The following is a 21,457-nucleotide window of genomic DNA, read 5'->3' as shown; positions in this document are numbered from 1 at the left end:
TGATATGAGTTTATTTAAGCATAGAGGCAACATGGAACTGTGGTTCAGACTCACCCCAAAGGTGAGGAGGGAGCAGCAACTCTTGGGGCTGAGGGGGAATTTGCTGTGTTTTAATGCATCCCTTCAGCAGATACTGCTCAATCCACTTTATCTTATTTGCACATTTATCTTGCAACACCTGGGTTTATGCAAAGGATTAAGATATTTTTATTTGAACAGGTGGTTTGTTAAAAAATGTAGCTGTAGTGTGTCACAAGATGTGAGGGGAGAGGATGTGTATGTAAACATACACATGTGAACAAACAAAGATGAAAATCATTGGATTCTTGAGTCAAGAGTGCTCCAGCAGTGGTCTACAACACCTGAAAATGAAGAGGCAATAGTAACTTGTAAGGGTACCTCACAGACTATCAATAGCCTCCAACAAGTAAACTACTTTTCTGCAAGTTAACTGCAGAGGTTTCATTCTCAAAATCACTTATTGGAGCTGAGCCTTACAGACTACTTTTACACCCTGGGCTACATTTGGGTTATGAGAAGACAGTGGCTTTTGGATTAAGTCAGAAGGGGCAACTACCCTTGTTATTTTGCATTCCACGTTCTCTTGGTACTTTCAGGCATCCAAGTTTCCTTAGTCATACAGGGCTAAAACACTGAGATTAAATAGTGTATATACAAGCAGTATCTGTGCAGAAGCTGCTGGGGAACTTAAAAGAGCATTGAGGAACCCAGACTGATCACAGATGAGCTCAGAGAGTCTTCCACCACAGGAATAAGACTTACAGCACCTCACCAGACCCAAAGAAGGAAAGTCCAATGGCATTGAGACATGCATTTCCCAGTGGGGCAGCTCCCTGACTTCTCTCCTGAAGCCTAGAAACCCTCTGATGTATTCACCTGACATGCTGGGAGCAGAGCAAGGTGTGAAATAGGCCGTACAGGTTATTTTGAATTAAAGCCTGAGGGTCCACATCCAGCCTCTAGTAGCTCTGGAGGAGACAGGTGCAGTGGGGCCACTGCATTTCCAACAAGAGCTCTGGCCCCAGGATTTCCAAAACCCAGGGAGAGTGATGCTTATTTATCATTCTCCTGAAAGGAAGCTTTTCAGAGAGAAGATGGGTCAGGCCCAGAGAGTGGATTTGTGGTAGTGTAAGGAAGGGAAATAGCAAACATTTGGAGAGCTGCCAGAGAAAGAACAGGAGGAACTGTTCCTCCATCAGGAACTGGGCTGAATCCAAGCCAAAACAGGCAGTGATGCCCAGGTGAGCTGGGGACTGCATGCCCATTCTCCTGAGCAGAACAAAGCCCATCCCAGTAAAGGTCTGACTGCCCAAGCCATTTGGTTGGAGGCAGTGTGCATCAGCTCCTGACAGCTTTGGATTTCTTTTGTTTTTTCATTGTGATGTTACTGTGAGAGGCTGGTGGAGAGCTGCATGACTGATGAACAATGTATGGTTCCCCAGAAAGCAGTGGGGCTGTGTCAGGCACTGAACTGCATGCTCTTTTCTGTAGCCCACCTGGCACAGAGCTCAGTATTTCTGAAACCATCTCTTCCGGCTCTTGTTGTCCAGAATCAGTAGTGAGGAGAGAAAAAAATAGTTTTCTTTGCAGCTTCCTTTTTACATCCATAACACAGATGCTCATCTTCCTGAAGTGAGGGTGGCTCTGTCTGTGGACAGGGACTGAGGAACTTCTTGTATGTAATTTTAAGTCATTGTATTGCTAATAGATGAGTTTCACAAAAAGAAGTGTGGCCACTGGGCAATTTAAGTGAGGAGGCACCAGCTGGGGAGTTTTCTCATCACTAAGGGGTCTCAGGGCATATGAGCCCACAGCCTTGCCTGAGTACTCTCACTCAGGGGACTCTGGCTTCCTCCTCATGTCAGACTACAAGAAACATCACATGCTGTCTGTAGCCAAAGGCTGTCTCCACCAAGGTCTAAAGAACAAGGTCCCACCTGAGAGTTGTCCTATGACTCATGTCAATCAAACATCTCCATTCTGTGAGTTGTGTTTAAAACCTCTCAGGGGAAATTCAAGTAGCACAGTCTTCAGGGATTGCTGAGAACTGGTTCAAACATAGCCCTCTGGCTGAAGGAATCCTCTCCTTTACCCTCCCCAGCACCACTACCTCCACTTGAGGGCAGAGATCACACATTTCAGATCATCTGCCTGACACTGACAAAATCTGCAATCAATACACCCTTTGACAGCAGTGGTAGAGAGCATGAGCAGGGAAGAATCATGCTCAAACCCTTTGTATCTGCTCTATGTAAAAAAGCACCCCTCTCCAGTGCATTCTGAGATGTGCTAGATGTGAGGGGCTGAGGCAATGAAAGGCAGTGGAAGAAAAGAGGAACAAGTTCCTTTGACCAGCACCAGCTTGGCAGTTTTTCAGCTAACTTTTTACACATGAAAGGAGAGGGTGGGAAAGAAGAAGAAAGCATGAATCCAGAAGAAGGAGGCAGAGAGGGAAAAAAAAATATCAAAGAAAGAGTGAAACAAAAAAACATGCTCCTGGTGATGCTGAGACACTTGTCTGTGCCCCCATACCATCCCCACTCTGTCCTAAAGCATAAGAGGAAAAAAAAAAAAAAAAAAAAAACCAGCAGGATTTTTGGCAAACTGGCATAGAGATGAAAGCATAGAGATGGGTAGAAAATGTTAAAAGCTCATGGGTGTAGTGCATAAGAAGTGAGATGGGGTGTGTGTGAGCACATGAGCTGAGGAAAGAAGACTGGCCACAGATTTAGATCACAGCGGCAAAGGATTGTAATGGCTTTCACATAAGCCTTAACCAGGAAACAGAAGTTTGTCAACGTATAATTGGGTAAAGGCAGAAATAGCAAAATCCAATATAATAGCAGCCAGGTGCCAGAAATCCCAGCAAGGCCCTGGGACTGGCTGTGTCAGGGAGGAAAATAAAGGCTGGGAAATAGAGGGAGGAAGCATGGTTAAACTCAGGGAGGATGAATACCTTGGGTGAGAAATAGAGGTATATTCACTCTTCATCACTGCTTTCAGGACCAAACACTCTCTGTGATGAGGAGAACTAATCAAAAAAGCAAAGAATACACCAGATGCTCAGAGGTACTACTAGTGCTGTAAAATGAATCTGAGAAGAAAGTGAGCACAGCATAGGTGTATTCCCTGGAGATGAGAACTAAGGACAGCAAAGCAGAGCCCTTGGGATTTATAGCCCTATCATGGAAGCTTCATACAGGAAATTGAGATAACCAGGATGATCTGAGGGAGAAGCAACAGCCAGCATAGTGTCAAGGGTGGTGGGAAGAACCACTGTGGGCTAGGGGGCTATTTTTTTCCCCAGAGAGATGATGATCCCAGCAATTCAGAGTGACAAATTAGCACTTTTAAATTTTCTTTGCAGTTTTCCTGTGAAGACCAATTAAACAAAGAGACACTGGACAGTTTGATTGAATCCTGTCACTGTAGCTTAACCCACACTTTCCATCTTCCAGTAGTCTGTGCTTTGCTGAGTACTTGGTGCTGTTGTCCCTGGCTTGTTTTTAGCAGCCCATCGGGGCTCCCTCTCTCCTTATGCTGGCTTTCCCCTGCCTTTCCACCTCCCACTCTTCAGCTCTCTTTCTGCCCTGCCTCACTGCCTGGATCAGACCTCTGTCCCTGTGCCACACCATGGCAGTGCCTGCCCCAACTCAGCCTGGCACAGCAGCAGCTCAGGAGCAACCCTGTGTGCTCAGCTCCTTGATGCAGATCTGCGCTGCAGTTAGAAACCCCTTGTTTTCCATCTCCCTGATAATATCCCCGCTGCAGTGCTACAGAGTCCTCCAGCTTTTCTCTTCTCAGCTCTCACTTCTCATGCAGCATGTGGAGTCATTTTGGCTTTGCCCATTGCCCTGTTGTGCTCCTTTTCCATTCTTAACCTTGTATTGCCACTCCCTTCTAGTAAGCCAGAACAAGGGAAACACTGCAGCAAAGTTTCCAGCTGAGCTATGCTTACTTCCATGTGGGTGCATAGGTATGGGAGGGGAGGAAGAGATCAAACTTTGGGGATCCTGGAGATATTCTTGGATGCGGTGCTAGGAAGCAAATGAGCAGGAAAAAAGGTGACAGAAATGTCAGGCTATAAGCTCAAGAGATCACTTGGGCCTAAAGATAGCTGCATCATCCCAGGAAAGAAATAAATGCCAGACTGCACCAAAATATAGCATGAAAACATTGAGACAAAGAGAATTAATGTTCTTGCAACTGGACCTTGGCCTCACACAGTTTTTCAGTCGTCTCTTGCCTGGTGATATTGTGCTATGTTTGATTTGCTCCCTTTGAACACAACAGCTGTCCCAGAGACTGCCTACCTCTTAACCTAGCTGTGAAATATAGGTGACATAGTCTGTATAAATATTTCAAAGAGACAGGACTCATTTGACAAGTGGGGTCTTGAGAAGTGCCCTGAGACACCAACTGCCAGCCAGAAAGAGGGGAAAAATACATTTTGCAGAAACAGCCTGGGGGTAAGAAAGACATTCCTCATCTTTGCTTTTTGACATGTAGAATCACTACAGGGTATGGTCTCCTTATGAAAAGTAGATTGCTTAGCAAGTGTACACGGGAGTGCTGGCTTGCTGTTGCCCACTGGAAACACCACAGTTAAGAATGTTATGATTTATTAGGCCTCAACCAAAGATTATTAATTAGCTTATTTAGCAGATGCAGTTATATACTTGAGATTTGGCAGTATTTTTTTTCACTCAGAATATCCATGGATGGATGACAGCTCTTTCTAATTATTTATTATTCAATTATTTTTCCCTTTAATTCAATGAACTGCTCACAGTCTTACTTCATGTTTTTTTCCTGTTCCCTAGCTGTATGAGTTCAAAGGTACTTCTAGCACAAAGGCTTTTATTTGTTAAGAGAAAGCTGGGTTGTTTCACATACTCCTGCAGTTTACTTTGAAATTAATTTTTCATAAACATTTGTACCAGTGAAACAAGAGCACATACATTGAATATTAACATAAAAAAGAGAGGTGAAGTGCACATTTCTGGGATTTATTGTTTTAGACTCATTATCCAGATAAGAAACTCATACTTGTTCAAACTCTGGGGCATTATTCCATAATGAGAATCTCTGAAAAGAATAACAGTGGAAAGGCTACAAAATGTCCCATAAATATCCTTATTTCAAAATTATGAGTAGAAAATCAAGACTCATGTCTCCATGAGGTTTTTTTATCACCATGAAGTTTCCAACTTTATCACCATGAAGTTGCAAACTCCTCTTCATCTTGTTTCCTTGAGTTGCCCTCAGCCTACTTCATGCAGAAGTGGACAGTTTTACTTTGTCTCATCACAGCCAGCTCCTGTTTCTGCCTCTGACCTGCCAAAAGGATTGCTCAGCCTGTCCTCCTAGTGCTGGCTGCCTCATTCTACCCATAAGCCCTTTATTAATGCTGCCACCACCTTTTGCGAGAAGGATTAAATCCTTCTTAGATGGGGGTTTATTGTATAAAAAAAATAAACTTGCTCACATAAGGTGCTTTTGTAAGTGCCCCACTCCATGCAGTCATCTTTGGAAAGGACACCTGAGAGTGTGAACCCCACAGTTTCTTGGCAAATATTCCCTTAACTAGGTTACAGGGGAAAAAAAAGCAAAAAAAAAACAAACCCCAAACCAACCGACAATCAACAACAGCAACAAGTAAATAATAATAATTTAAAAAGCAGTTTCATACTGGCAACATCCTGACAGCTGAGGGAACAGGGTCCAGCAGGAAACGCGTCTGCTTTGTGTCCTGAGGAGGGGATGCTGGTCACTGTCCGGTCCCTGCCGCCGCTCCCCTCCCTGTGCAGCCTTTTCTCTCCCGCTGAGCACCATTTACAATAGGAGTAAGTGCTTAGTAATTAGCGGCTATATCTATTAATTGCTTGTTTGTTAGAGCATGGCCGAGCAGCCAGCGGCTCTCTGGGCTATACCCCTCTCTATTTTATATTTTCTTTTTAAAATTACATTTTTTTCCAGGGAGTGACTGCACGGTGACTCAGTGCCTGCTGGGGTACGGCTTTCCAGGGTACAGCACCTCTCTCTCGCTACCGTAGCAAGTGGACACCGACAGGGAGCGGCGGGACAGGGCCGGGAGCACGGTGGGGCACAGGAGCGGACGGGGCGGTGTGGGGCCGCCAAGCCCACGCGTGGCCGAGTTACGCAGGGACCGGCTCTGGAGCCGGATCAAGGCTCGACCGAAGCACTGCTTTATCCCCAGAGCAAAGGAGATGGAGATCGGGGTAGCAATGCAGGGCCCCGCATCACCGATCCCGGGGCGCTGCCGCAGACCCCTGGTGCCGGCGGTGATGCCCGGGGCGATCGCGCAGCATCTCCTTCCTCCTCCCGGCCGGGGGGAAACTCACAGATTCCCCCGCTGGCGTACGAGCATCAGCACAGCCCTGGGCCGGCAGTCCCACGGGTACCGCCGACCCCCGCCGCCACGCACCGGGGTGAGGGCCCGCAGAGAAACCTCCGCCCCACCGAGGCCCCCCACCCCGCCGTTCCCGAGCAGCATGCACAAGGCAGCCCGGGCAGACTGCAACCGACCTGGGGGCCCCCGAAAAAACTTCGCTTGCACCAGCAAACGAGACACCCCTCCTCCCCCCGAAACCTGCGCTGCCCCTATCCCCCGGCTCGCTGCCGGTGCAAACCAGGAGATGCCTCAGTCCCCTGCTGCCCCGGGCTTTTTGCACCGCAGGTCCCACCCGGGAGAAGCCAACCTCGCCGCGACTGTCCTGATGGTGGAGGGACCCCGTGCTGGCGGCTGACCTCTCCGCCTGAAGCAAGTCTCTTTTTCTCCCCAGCCCTGCGGTATAGTCTCTCATTGGGCCGGGGCAAGAGGAGGCTCGTAGAATGGGGCAGGAGGCAGGGCTCTTCCGAGAATGGCCGCTTTAATTGGTTCTTTTTTTAACTGAAGGGGAATGAATGGTGAAGAGGGGAGGGGAAAAACCTGGAAAACCAAAAGGGAGGAAAATAACGACGCACCCGGGAGGTCGGGAAGGGTGAGGCGGCCCCAAGCCACTCCCGCTGGCGGGGCGCGGTGCAGTGCGCCCTGGATGCACCATCGGAGGTCGACGGAGCGGAGCGCCCCGAGATCGGCGGGGGAGCGGTGGTGCTCCCGGCAACTTTTGCAGAAGATTTTGGCGCCTCAGGAAAAAAAAAAAAAATCGGTGGGGCAGAGACCTGACAAGCGGTTTTCAGCCGGTGTCTGGCAGGAGTAACCCAACTTACTCCAGCTTCTTGTCCCTCCTCGTCGGCTCCCTTCCATCTACAGCCGCTGTTAGTTCCCACCAGGAACTCCGGCAGCCGTCGAGGGAGAGCGAGACGGACTTCCCTGCAGCTGCAAATCATCTGCGAGACGGGCGGAGCAGTGGAGGCGAAGCACCCGCTAGAGCCCGACACTCAACATCAGAGAAAGTTTTAAAGGGAGAAGGACCTGGCAGGCTGGGGAGGAGGCGAAGAGCCGAACTGAGCTGCAGGTGGAGTGAGGGTGCACGGTCTGTCTGCTCCTCGTATGCTTCAGGCTGACTGGGGCGATGCAGTGCAGCTGGGGGAGCTCGTTGGAGCCGATATAAAAAAAAAAAGTAAAAAAAAAATCCTTCCTGGATTTGATTAATTACAACAATCCCCTCCCCAGAAGATCTGAAAAAGAGGAGAGAGAATCACCTATCCCTCCCTCCGCCTTTCAGCAACTGACTCCTATCCCCCACCCTCCCTTCCCCCCCTTTTCTCCACCTCCTTCTCCTTCCCCCCGTTTGCTCCTGGGGCTGCGGCCAGAGCCTCGTCGGGAGGAGGGAGGGCGAGGACTCTCCCAAGTTGGCCCCAGTTGGCAGCACTTCGGGCAGCGCGGGACTTCGGGCAGCGCTCGTCGGTTCCCGTTGAACAAAGAAACCCCCTTTCCCGCAGGGGCCAGGGGCACCCCAGCCCCGTGTCCCCGGGTTTTTCTTCGTACGAGTGCGGTAGAGGCTGCCGCTTTTCCTGGAGATCTCTGACCAGCCTGGGTAGGGGGAAGCGGGAAGCGACGCTTCGCTTTCCTGCCCTCCCTGCTGCCTTCCCCCCGCTCTCGTCTTCCTTCCCTTCTTCTCCCCTCCCATCCCCTTTCCCCTCCTTTTTTTTTTTTTTTTTTTTTTTTCTTTTTAATTTCTTTCCCCTTCCTATTTCTTTTTAATTTTTTTCCCCCAGGCGGCCCCAGTGTGGGGGGTCCCTTCCTCCGCCCGAGGGGCGACGGTGCCCGGCGCGGGGCGTATGGGGCGGTGTTTCGAGAGGCTTTCGCCTGCTCCTCGCTCCCCTGCCGGATGCTGCCTGGGCTGTTTTGGCTGCTTTTCTTCGCCGGCGATGAAGGCTCTGCCTTGAAGATGGAGATGATCTGTTTTTTATTGCTGTCTCTGGTGCCGGTGTACAGCAGGGGACAAGGGGTTTACGGTAAGAGACGTCGCTGTCGCTGTTTGGGAGGGGAAGAGAGGGTGGGTGGTGGGAGGCGAGGGCGCAGACAGTGGTGATGGGATCAAAGTTAAAGAGCACCTGCAGGAGAAAGTAAATGATGCTGGAGAAGCTCGTCGCAGCCTGAGCGGGGAGATTTATGCAGCGATAGGGCTTCTAGCGCCTGTAGCTACTTCATAATTCCTCGCCGTAACCCCCCGGCCGCCTCCGGTTTACGAGTCCGCGGAGATGGCAGTCGGGGAGGGCTGCCGAGGCTGCTGCCGAGCTGGCCGCGCCTGGAGCCGAGAGAAGCGAGAACCACTGCGGGGAGCGACCCTGGGACCCAGCCCTGCTTCCCCGCTCCACCGCCCGCCTCCCGCGGGGCCGCCGGGCCGGTATCGGTCTGGGGAAGGAGGCGGGAGCCGCTCACGAGTTGCAGTTTCTTCGGGGCCGGGGGGGACGGCGGACATATCTCCCCCCGCCCCCCGCGCTCTCCCTGCGGGTTTGCCTCCTCGCAGGAGCCCCGGCAGGGGTGGGAAGCCCACAGGAGGGCGGCCGCTGCCGCGCCGGGCTCCGGGCCGGGCGTTCCCTTTGCTGCCGGGGGTTCCCTTTGCTGCCGGGGGTTCCCCTTGCCGCCGGGGGTATCCCGCTCCCTGCCGCCGGCCTGCGGGGCGGTGCTGCCCGGCTCGGCGGGGCCGGCACCCGCCCTGCCCCCGCTTCCGCGGCACGACCCACGGCGAGCCCCTGTGGGGTCCCTGCCCTCTCGGCGAATGAGACTGCTTTTGCACCCTATTGAACTTTGCTGCCCATTTTCTTGTCCAGATCGTAGGGTTGGGTGGGTGGTTGTCTGTGGCAGAGCTGATGTCGGTGATTTTTTTTATCGTGTGTGGGTTTTTTTCCCCTCTTTCATTACAATTTTTGCTGCTACGGTGCTTATTTCCCCTCCTTTTTTGCGCACAGGGTGGCAAATGACAAGCTCGTGTGGCTGCCTCAGAGGTTTCGCTCCCCAACCCTTCAGTGTCCAAGGGCAGGGGCCAGAGGCTGGGGCTGTCACCCCGACCCCCAGCCGAGCACAAGCCCTAGGTTCAGAGAAGAGCTGGAATTTACTTCAGACAGCCGTGCAGCCCCCCTTTTCCTCTCCCAGCCCTCTCTTAATTCTTGCTTTACAAGATCTGCATTTCCAGTACACTAGGAAAAAATAAATAAAAGCAACTCACAAGACTTGCCTCTGATAACAAGCCGGCTTTATCTTGGCTTACAACTCAGTTGTGCGTTGCTGTAAAGTCTCTTCTGGAAGGCATGCCTCTGCCGCCAACAAGCCAAGCTCTCTGAGCTCTGAAGAGAGACCCCAGTGAGAGGATCCAACCCCCCCTCGCCCCCCCTTTCTTAACAGCATGCAACCAGTCTCTTGTGTGAGCTCTGGCAAAGATCAGTTCAGTCTCGCTGACTATGGATAAGTCTTTGTAGGTCAGTTTTTAATGATGTATTTCGTTAATGGAAACAATGTCCTCCTTTCTCTTTGAGGGCTGGGATGTTAATTTGAGTTTGGGTCCTCTTTGTAAAATAAGCATTTTAAATAGTGTTTAGCTTCCTCTCTTTTTGTTTTCTTCCTCTGAGTGTATGTTTTTCTCCCAGTCTTCATCTCCAGAGGAAAATTGTGCTACCCTTCGAAGGCTGCAAAAATGAGGAGTAGAATGAGTTTATGGCATAGAAACCTAGTCAGGGCAAATTATTTAATCCTTTAAACAGGTAATCTACTTCTCTCTGAGCTTCTATTACTTGTCTCAGTGTGCTTGCTGCAGAGTAGCTGTCACTTGCTGTAGTATTCTTGTTGTAGTATTCTACAGCACGTTGAATAGCCTCTCTGCTCCGGATTGTGGCTAGAGGAGCAGAGCTTAAAACCAGTTTTGCTTAACTGTGATGTAGAAGGTTGCCTGTTGTATTTTTTCATCCACTTCAGTGAACTTGCGTTTGATAGAGTTGCTGGCAAATTAGATCTTCAGAATAACTTACTGATGTTTGTCTCTTTCCCTCAGAGACTGGAGAAGCTGTGTACAAAAGAGAGCACTATATAGACATGCACTAAGATGAAGGCACCCTTTTAAGCCAAAATGGTACATGACTTCTGTCTGTTCTCTTACTTAGGGACAAAGGAGAAATCCAGTCTCTTCTCTCCTCTCAGCAGATAGTTTGAAGAGGTAGGGGAGGGGAAACCATCAGGACCCATAATACACAGCTGTCTAAGTGCAGCCCAGAGTAGTGTCTCATGGAATCAACACACTGCAAAGTTCTACAGTGACTAACAATTTTCATATTGCCTTTCCCTACCCTGCCTTCAGTCCACTGCCCTGCACGGATTTCATGCCTTGTGCAGCCAGCACTGTTTGAATGTGAAATTGCTGCTACTGATGGCTCAAGCAGAGCCATGTACTTTTTATATTTGCAAGGATAAATAAAGCAGGATTAGCCACTAGTCCTACTACCCTCCCCTCTACTTTGGTTTGTCCTCAATGTTAGTCTCTCATCGTAGCTTTAAGCTGTACTTGAGTGTTCTGTGTTGAGAATGTCAGTCTCACATGGCACTTAATGCAGAAATTATGGGAACTTGAGTATTGTCATTCAGATCTGTTTTTCTGCTTTTGAATATTAATAGTGATGGAAATGGGGGAAGCACCTATATGGGTCTATAAATATATTTTAGTTTAGTAAATCTGATGAGATTAAATCAGATTAAACAAGATAAAATATCCATGTGATGTACCCTTTAAATAATACGCTCACAAGGATGCACACAAAAGTCCTCTGTCTAGGAGAGAAGAGTTGTTGGAGGGGTTTATTGAGATGAATGGTATAAATAAAATGTGTATAAGGGGGTTTCTGTAAAAGAAGTGTTTGCAATGGAGGTGCAGTTTAATTAGGAGTCAAGGTGCTTTTAGCCCACTACCTGAAGAGGCTTGTTATATAAATTGGCATTTGTTGTAATGACTGAAGTGTGTCTGAAACCCTCTTCTCATTAGCTGATCCCATCCTTTCAGCTGTGTTTGCTGCAACAAGACAAGGCTGGCCTGATACAGAGAGCTGTTCAGCAGAGAGCAAAGAGTCAACTTTTATTATCCCTTTGTGGTATCCCATTTCCCAAACTGCATGTGCCATTCAATCCTAGTGCATTAATGCTGCTGATGAAGATGTGGAGCAAGCTGTAATAGATCTCTAGGAAATGTCAGAATTTACATGGAGGGAGGAAAATGGTAAGGAGGAAGGGGGCTTGCTCTGCCAGGCTTGGAGTCATCAATGCTTAAAGACTGTTAGATTCAAAGGGGAGCATGGGGGGTTTTCAAGGGAAATGCCTTTTGCTTCCTAGTCAGCCATGCAGACTTCAGGACACATGTAGCTCTGGTTCAGTGTCCACAAGGTTTTGCTTACTCCATGTGCAGTATGCACTTAATATACCTGGGTTATCTTGCAACTAGCACAGTCCAGCTGACCAGCAGCAACTTCTCAGTCTGAATAAAACTGTGGGCTGTTTTGTCTCCTTCCTCTTCCACCTGCAGAAAAGGCACTTCAGGAAGGGTGATCACATTGTGTGATGAGGGGGCTACAGCAAGGTGATGGAAATGGAATAAAAAGAAGGTTTAGGCTGGGCAGCAGGTGAAGCTGCATGGCCCCATCATCAGAGGGGCTGGATGGGCTGCATTACTTCGGGTGCTTGAAACTGGTAGGGCTGAACCGCTTGCCATATGGAGTAGTCCTGTCCTGGCCTCTGAAGTGGTGAATAAATGACCCAGCAAAGCTCTGCTCTTTCAAGAGACACCATCACACTGAATCATCTGTGAGATGCCACTCCAGGCAGCCAAAAAATCTAGTGGAAGAATGTTTTCTTCTATCTAGGATGGAGGAGTGTCATGGTAAAACATATCCTGAGTTCAGGCCATAAAGACCTGCACTTTTTCATTTCACATACAAATGCCATGATTTGTTCCCTGCTCCTTTTACCTGTAAAGTAAAACCTCTTTTCCTGGAGTTTTCAAAGCAGCATTGCCCAAGTAGGATATCTGGGTACCCTCTATGTAGCCTGTGTGTATCTCTTGCTGCCAGTATCTGGGGGCACGGATGCTGATCTCGAGCCTGGTGACCAGGATCAGTCCCTCTCCCTTACCCATGCTTGTAGCTCTTTTGCCAGTGTGAACAGATGTCCTGACATGGAGCTCTTTTATCTTTGATGTTATCCCAGCGTACCCTGTGCTGAACTCTGCCCTCATAAATGGGTGAGCAGACCCCTGGCTAAAGTAGCAGTGGAGCTGGGTCTTGTGAGCCATTGTTTGGATGATTCTGTTTTGAAAATGTGATGTATGAGCACAGTGGTCGTCTATATAATGGGTGTGTGAATATAAGCACACACACGTACTCAGTGAGCAATTTGTACTTAGCCATTTCTCTTTGTTGTCTAGCCCTTAGGTCTATGGTGGCTTTGGTTATAGGCTATAGGCTATAGGTTTAGGTCTATAGGCTTTTGGTTACAGGAATGAGTTTTGTAATGGAAAGGTATAGAAGTAGTCTCACTGAATGTCCAAGATTTGCATAGCTCTTTCTCAGCTCTCTAAGGGCAAGGCATTAAATCTGTCCAGCCCTGTGCTTCAGCATGCCATGGTGTTCTCCAGCTGTAGTGTGTCAGATTCACCCTCCTGTGACACCAGAGCCTATGTTTTTTGTTCAGGTCAGTAGCTTCGTGCACCAGATAAGCCCTCAATTGGCTTTAATATGCAGTACTAGAAAACTGACATTATCTTCTTGACAGGTTGTTTGCAACTTGCTGGTAGAAGTCAAAATATTTCACTATAGGTGTCATCAGAAACCACCATCCTATGCTAATTTTTGTGGGAACATGAAGACAGATGTTGAATAATTTGACATGAGCAGCATAACTCTTAAAATTATCACCGTGTCAGTTTTGCACTGGATTTTTTTGAAATACATATATGTATTTCAGATTAGTTGAAGAGAGAGAGGAGGGAGGTATAGTAGGTGCCTCCCAATAAATGGGAGATGGAGCAGAAGATGGCCTTGGAGGTTCAGTAGTCAGACAGCAAGTCATCAGTAACATCAAGGGATGCTGCACTTATTGAAGATGTTGTTCTTATTTTTAAGTAACAGGACAGTGACTTCCATTCTGGTAACTCAACCAGAAGCCCTACTGTTTTGCCCATGTTTTAACTGGAGTTACTGCTATTCTGCTTGAACAGTGTGGTTTCAGGCTTCCAGTCCCTCCCTCCACACATAACATGCTCTCTTGGTTCATTAAGCATATTCTATGCCTAAGAGATTTGCCTGTGTGGCTACAGTTTGTTACAAGGCGGGCAGTCGGAGGAAAATTGCATTCAGCCCAATGCCAGTGTGCTGGCAAAAATGATAGAGGTGCATTTTCACTAGTGAAAGATTGCTTGGGGTGGAGGGTGTTTCTTTTTCTGTTTGCAGAAATGTCCTGAACCGTATGTGCAAAAGGCTTCTTTAGTCAGCATAAGGTAAGTCCACAGTCAACTGGTTTGCCTGTGTAGCTCTGGAGAGAGAGTTCTCTGGTGAAGTTCTCATTAGGGCATAGTTGAGATGCTGGTATTTTTTGTGCAGAGGGGTTGCTGTATTGCATCCTCAGAGCGAGCTGGTTTTCTGTGGGGGAGATGAACCTTCCAGATAAGAGACAGTGGAAAATGTTGGTTTGTTCTCAGAGATGCTGTGTGTACTTGTATCTGGTAATACAACGTGGGTAATACAATGTGGTAGCCCAGGCTTTATGTAGACTGAAGCTATTAAGAAAACTTTGACACCATTTCTGCTCTCAAGCAGTCAAGGTGAACACACCAAGTGCCCATGCCCCAACCCCTTTTGCCAATCATCTTCTGCTGCTGTTGTACAGGTTCAGAAGTGGAAAATGTGCCAAGGTCCCTCAGGCTTGTGTAGGCAGGGGGAGGGATATGTCACTGTCATCGCACGGCAGAATGAAGGTCTGGCAGGGCCTCCAGGATCCACCAGAGCGAAGAGGTGGGAGAGGAGAGTGCATGTTTCACATCTCTCTTCCCATGTTTAACTGGTGAGGGCTCTACTGTGTTAGGACCCAAAGTATTTGCTTTGAAAAGAAAAATATCTTTCATCTGTCCTTTATTTGAGGGAACGGGTTGAAGGAGCAACAGAGGATTGTTTTTTATAGCTAGGCACTTGCATTGAGTTTAAAGGAAGAAATTAAATGTGTGATATCCCATGGAGCTGACAATCAAAAGCACTGCATCACAGAGCCAAGAAAGAACTTGAGAAGTAGAGCCAGGAAAGGGAGATCCATCAGCTGAACTTGGCTCAACAAAAGTTAAGTCAGAGAAGGGCTGCTACCAATTGGTTAGCTGGGACCAGACTTGTTGAGGGTCGGAGAGGTTTCCTGCCTGGTGCCAGGTGTTTTTTGAAATGAAGGCTTCGACTCCACTTTTTTCCAACTTTAATGATTCTATGTTTGACTCTCCACTTGCTTTCCTCACATGTACCCAGGTGAAGCATGCCGGCTGCAGAGGCGACTTCTCCTTTCCCTGCCGCCCAAGGAAAAGGGCAACGAAGCTGCCCCTCTCCTTCACCCACCTGCTTGTGGGCTGCTCTCCAGCTGCGGCGGGGGAGCACCCCTGGGCGGCGGGGGAGCACCCCTGGGCGGCGGGGGAGCACCCCTGGGCTGTGCCGCTCCGCCGCTGCCCGGCAGAGGGAGGTGTCGCTCCGCCCCGGCAGCGGGCGGGGGGTGCCCGGGGGTGCGCCCCTTCCCGCGTGGAGGGCATAGGCGGGGGGTCCTGGACATGGTCAGGAAAGAATCCCTGCGAACCGAAGTGCCGGTGTGGGAGCTGCTGCGTCCCGGCCGGACAGGCGTGGGTCGGGGTGGGCCGTGCGGGGTCGGCTGGAGTCGGCTCGGCGGCCTCGTGCACGGGGGCATCTCCTCCTCTCCGGTGTCTCCCTGCGGGAGCTGAGGTAAACCTCCCCTGCCCATCTTCCCGGAGGACCAGGGTGAGGCCGAAAGGGTTCTTGATTCTCTCTTTCCCCCCTTTGTCATGCTCCTGTGGGATGGGAAAGGGCTGTGCTTCCAGGAGCTTCTTGTTCGTTTCTCATCAAGGATCATACAATGAAGTGAGTGCAAGCTTGATCCCGAGTTAGGTTCTTTTCAACCATAATCTCCATTTCTTTTTTTTAATAATATATCTGTGTGGTTGTGTTTTAGGGTGCCTTTTTATTGTTGTTCATTGTTATTATAGTGTGGGTTGTGGGTTGTTTTTTTTTTTGGTTTTGTGGGTTTTTTGGTTGGTTTGTTTTTATTTTATGTTTTGTTTTGAGTTTTTTGTTTGTTTTGCTTGTTTGTTTGCTTAGAGAAAAAATATAAAAGAAGGTTGAATTAAAAGCATGTGAACAGATAGGAGAGAAGAGGGACCCTGGTGCATGGCCTTGCTCTGGAAGGAGGAGAAAAGATGACAGCAAGGTGTTTTCTGGCTACCTGGGCCTCTGATTTGGTCAGGTGAGGGCATTAGTGCTGCAACAATACATCTCATTGGCTCTGTGAGGCAGCAGAGCTGAGAGTGTCACAGCAGAGGAGTTTGATTGATTCCAGTACTTTGGCTCTCAGGAAAACATGGCTTAGGGGCCCTGCCTTAGTTGTGCAATGTTGTTTTCAGACCATTGTGGCTGCCTACAAGAAGCTCTTTACATCAGTGGTGCAAATGGCCATGTTGGTGAGTTTCTGACGACTACTACCTCTTACTCTGGTCTATGGCTGGCAAAGGGAGATGCCTGGAATTAACCAGGAAACTAGAGAGAGAGACGGCTAAATAGAAATTATTTCTTTAAACTTTTTGCTTCTTTTTCTAGACTAGGCAATATGGTTACCCCAGAGTATGCTTGTATGGCTGTATTTCTGAGAGCTGTGTGGTCTAGTAGTGCTTTAAACTCCTCTGAGAATGATGCTCCTTTTGTATGCCCCTGTGAAACACTCTTTTTTCTTAGTATCATGCTAGTGATGAACAGCAGCGTGGACGCATTTATGCACTTCAGCACTTGCAAAGAAGGCAGGGCAGCCCCCTGGGGACAGCAGTGATGCCAGTGGCCTGGTGACTCGTAGTCACCAGCATGGCTCTGTGAGCCACAGCTCTGTGCTGGGATGCAGACCTCCAGGGCAAGGGTGCAGCAAGGTGGTGAGCAAGGATCTCAAGCAGCTTTTATCAGTTTCTCTGGCTTTCCTGTTGCACCTTTCACTCATGCTGCAGATTACTTGTGATCGTGGTTGTTGGCTGCTATTCCTTTGCTTTAGCTTTTATAAGGGAGGTATCACTGATGTAACTAAGAACCCATCTGGCTGTGATGTGCTGGCTTGTGGCTTCTCTCTGCTGTGAGCTGTAGTGTAGGACAAATAGCATGCAGATACTTTTGCTGGGTTCATGTAAATGGAAATCATGGCAGAGTGAGGATAGCAATTGACAAAGGTGCAGTAAGAACAGCAGTTTCTGAAGAAAAATTAGCAAATGTCACATAAAGAACTGACATAACATTGAAAGCTAAAGTCAAGCTGTGAGAAAGGCTTTAGGATGTCTGCAGGTGGACATTTAATACAGGAGTAGCTGCTTGCTGTTGATGTTTCTGCTTCAGAAGCAAATGGCCCTTCACTAATTGGCATAAATTGTTTTAAGATAAATGTGGATGGGAATCTTGTGCATCTCTTGTGTGCTTTTGTGATGAAATAAAAAGGAAAAACAAAGCTGTGATTCAGACAGATGTTTGAGAAACGTGGCAAAATGGCTTTTGCTTACAAATGCCATTTCACCTTCTGGTTCTTGTTCCGTGCCTTGCATGGTGGAAGAGGCATTTGTAGAATTAGAGTGAAGAATGACTGTCTCTCACTAAGTTTAATAAACAGATTATTCTGACGCAGAGCATCCCTCGAAATAGCAGAAATGTGAGAAATTTAGGCTCATAAAAGTACTCTGAGCAGCAAGAGGCAGCTGGGGATGAGAAGCTGAGTTCCCCTGACAGTCAAGTGGATCCAGATGGGGTGTTAAGAAAACTGGTCTGGGGCATTTCCACTGCAATTGTTCAGCCCTGAAAGTCCCCTCTTGGAGTGCACAAGTAGGATTTCTTTCAAGGTTATGGGCTTCCCATCACTGTAATAACTATGAACTTCCACCTTTACAATGCCTCTGTTGCCTACAGTTATTCTCCTCTGCATGTGGGGAAATGAGATGGAGATTAAGTGCTCTGCCAGTGGCAGAATGGAGAATCGAACATCAGCAAAGTTTTATCCATCCTTCTGTCTCTGGTAAAGCGCAGCTGGTGTTAAGTGCAATCCCTGTGGCTGATAGATCCAAGGTAAATACATCCTTGATAAAGAGGGAATAAGCCATTGAAAATATGCTCTGATCCAGTTACTTCAGAAGCAAGCTTTTTTTTAATAAGAAAACAAAACCATGTTTGTCTTTCACTACTGATTTAGTTTATCTTTGTTCACTAGTTAGGTTTTATTTTAGGACATCTTTTGGAAGTCTTCCAGAAGTTGAGCATTACTGTACAACACTGGGAGAGAAAGAGAAATATTTCAATTGTGAGTACATGCATGGCTTTTCCCTGTGAACCTGCAGGTGGCTTGCAAAATTGCTCTGAGGGAGGTACAGCACCGGATTCATTCTGGAATCTGTTGATTCATTCTGCAACAATTTAAATTATTTTGCACCTCATCAAAGAAATATTATTTCTTACTATGAAAAGCTGTTGTGAATGGAGGAGATTAAGTGACTGTTGCTTGTACCTGAGGGAAGGACAAACAGTCTGAGTTTGCCATGAAGAAGCAGAGATATGGGACATGGACTGAAAAACAGGGCACCATATCATAGGTACATGATGAGGGACAGTGTCTGGGACAGAGGAGAGTTATGATAATGAGGGTGGAACTATGGCTCTAAAACAGGGCTCGATGCCAGAACAGAGCACAGCTTTTGAAGAAGCAAAAGAAAAGTCTGAATATTCTAACACGTTTTGATATTTTAAGTATGTGCTAAGCCATATTCCTATTTTTCTTACAAGTATGAGGACAGGAAGAAGAAATCTCTATAGTGTTTGTTCCCAAATGCTAATGAAGGCTGAAAGAAATTTATGTGAGTGATTTGTGTTCTGATTTTTTTGGGCGTTTTGTTTTTGTTTTGTTTTTTGTCTTTGAAAGATTTTTCTTCTATATTTAGAGTAATTTAAATTCACAAGTATTTGTTTGAGAAGGGGATTATCTTGAGCAGCCGTCAAATAATTGCTGAGTAAGAGGACCTTATATCTGGAAATTTGGACTCAGAAGTGGTCAATGATGTTAGCCACAGGTTAGAGGATTCCCATTTTAAGACAGTGAAAGACAGCGCCTTGCTATTCCCTGTATCTCTACAAACGAGGAATACTTGGAAACTCAATAAAAATACAGGAGCTTTCCATTGCTATGAGACAGCGGGATTAGGGAAGTGGTTTTGCACACACATTGACTTAAGCTGCATGTACACAATGTCTGTGCAAAAGTAGGACTGTAACTTGTGGGTGCACTCTTGAGCTATCTTAGATCACCAGCTTGCGTGGCTGATCCCACTGTAGCTGTGGAGCTCTGCCTGGCCCGTGATGCAGCCGTGTATGTCCTGTCCTGAGTGGGCTTTGCTGTGTGTGCCGAGCCCCCTGAACCTGGGCTCACCTGGCAACAACGTACCCAGCTGGACTCCATGAGAAGTAAGTTGTGGAGCACCTAGATCAGGTTCATGCTTGCTTTTGGATTGCAGCACAAGGAGTTTCAGGTTGGAAGGGACCTCAAGGATCATCTGGTCCAACTCTTCTAATATTGTTGTTTATAGGCTATGTCTCAGCACCCTGTAAAACAGAGACTTAAAACTTTCCGAAGTGGGGGAATCCACCACTTCTCCTGGGAGACCATTCCAGTATCTGACTGTTCTCATGTCTTATTTGCCTTGGCTGTAAGGGTACAGTTGGCATTTGCTCAGGGCTGAGGATCTGAGCTCTATGGGGACAGAAGTCTTTGTCAGCTGCTCATTAGTGTATGTGCTGAATTAGTCAGCCCAGCTTGTAGAGTTCTTCTGGAGGGCACAAAGTAAGAGCTTTGTCCTCAACTTCTCCTGTTCAGCTGGGTAGTGATCCTGTGAATCTAACTGGCTGTATTATTGTAGGGTGCAATATGAAGCTTGAGGGCTGTAGCAACTTAGCTACTGCAATCCAGTAGCTGCTAATTCTAACAAGAGAAATGCCAGGGTTTTTCTTCTGCTTTAGTGTCTTTCAAGCAAGCATAGCTTGTCATGCAGGAATGTAAGCTGGCTTAATGCAGCTTGCTGTTGTGAAAGAGAACCTCTAGACAACAGGTCTAGAATTAATCTTTAATTTTGAATTTTGAAAATCTTTTCTGAATAACTCCTTGCACAGACAAGTCCTGTATTTAGCTGTGATTAAGTTTCTAAATTGTTTTTCAAAATGGGATAGTCAGACTTCTGAATCTTGTAGCTACATCTGAAGATGTTACCCATAGAAACTAAGCTCCAGCTTTGGTTAAAATAGCACAATAATAGTTTGTTTTCTGGCTGGTCAAATGATAAGCAGCTCAGGACTTTCATCCTTATTCTGGCAGAAAAATGCAATCGACAGTAGAGAATGGCTGTTTACTATGATGTGCATGATTAATACCATAAATCTTTCATGTTGGGATGTTGGGTGAAAGGCATGAATATCACCACAACAAATTGAAAGGAGCAGTTTGTTACATATTCGTGGTTGGTAATCAGGCTTGAAACTCTGTGTAGAAGGAGAAATTAGCTTAAGTGCACAGTGGTTATCGAAACCAGAAACCACTCTGGCGTTTGCAAAGCCTTGGCAAAGATGCCATGCTGATTTTTGCAGATCACAATGAGCATATGTACCTACTTGTGGCTGATGGTTATTCCAAGTGGCCAGCAGTAAGTGTGTATGCCATTTGACAAACAGTTCCGCTTCTCAGATTAGTATGGAGACATTTCAAAGTATGTTTGCAGCATATGGCTTGCTTAAGGAGATCGGTTTAGATAAGAGACATTCAGAAAAACACAGTAGATCAGCTGCTTATCACTCAGCTTCAGATGGGTCAGCAGGGAATTTTGTACAGACACTTAAAACAGCAATAAAGAAAAATGAGGAGCGAACCCTACATCACAGCATCCCAAACTTTCTTCCCTTGTGTAGGTTGGCATGCTGGAAAGCTTCACCAGAGCTAATTCCTAATAAAGAGCTTTTAATTTAAGAATTGTATTTGATTGTCTCAGAGCAAGTCTAGAGGAAGCAGTGAGGAAGGTGGGGGAAGGAAACCACGGTGTGAGGTTTCTGCTTGTTAGGCCTAAATAAAAGCTTTGCAGAAGGAGGAAGCAGGGGAAGGTGCTAAAAAGCGCTGGGATCTGTGATACACTGAGATAGACAGGGAATGAGAAAGAAATGTGTCTAGCTATAAAAAAAAGAGAAAATAAATGGATGCTGATGATGGTGTGTAAATTCTAGGAGTGAGAATATTTCTGTCTTTCATTGGCCTCATAATACCCGTGACATTGTTGCTATTGAAACTAAGGGACTGGAAGCACAAGCTGCTGCCCCAGCCAGGCAGAAGCCTTGCCTAAAAGGATCCCTCATCTCCCAGAGGGTGATAGCTGTAATTCCAGGGTCATGTAAAAGAGGGCTAATCATTACACCCCAGCTGCAAGAAATAGGAGGGTTTAATGTACTTTTGCATAGGTACTGCTATTTATTTATTTATTAGGGCCTGGATGCTCTTGCAAGCACTGGCATTGCCTGTGGGGAAACAGCTGTGGGTAGCACCCAGGCTGGAGCCCACACCCCAGCATGGTGCAGGTCAGGGATAGCTTGTACTTAAATGGCTTATTTGTGGAACTACCTCTTCTGATTTTTCCTGTATTTTATTTCTCCCCTCTTGCCATATTCAGTTAAAGTTACAGTAACCAGT

General features: G+C 47.3%; 1 protein-coding gene across 2 annotated transcripts in view; it reads left to right on the top strand.

The window, feature by feature from the left end:
• The first annotated feature begins 5,614 nt into the window (after positions 1 to 5,614).
• The window catches only part of MDGA1 (MAM domain containing glycosylphosphatidylinositol anchor 1), a 142,064-nt gene continuing 126,221 nt past the window's right edge, over positions 5,615 to 21,457 (top strand). The window contains exons 1-2 of one of the 2 annotated variants that reach the window (XM_071739355.1): positions 5,615 to 8,024; positions 8,206 to 8,445. In XM_071739355.1, the coding sequence (XP_071595456.1) occupies positions 8,319 to 8,445 (127 nt within the window). In that variant the 5' untranslated portion in view covers positions 5,615 to 8,024; positions 8,206 to 8,318. The remainder of the gene's footprint in view (positions 8,025 to 8,205; positions 8,446 to 21,457) is intronic. The other variant, XM_071739354.1, reaches the window with a different exon arrangement.

Source organism: Heliangelus exortis, chromosome 3 (assembly GCF_036169615.1).
Source record: "Heliangelus exortis chromosome 3, bHelExo1.hap1, whole genome shotgun sequence".
Classification (NCBI taxonomy): Eukaryota; Metazoa; Chordata; class Aves; order Apodiformes; family Trochilidae; genus Heliangelus; species Heliangelus exortis.
The sequence above is the reverse complement of the archived record's forward strand: the minus strand, read 5'-3'. Positions and strand labels throughout refer to the sequence as shown.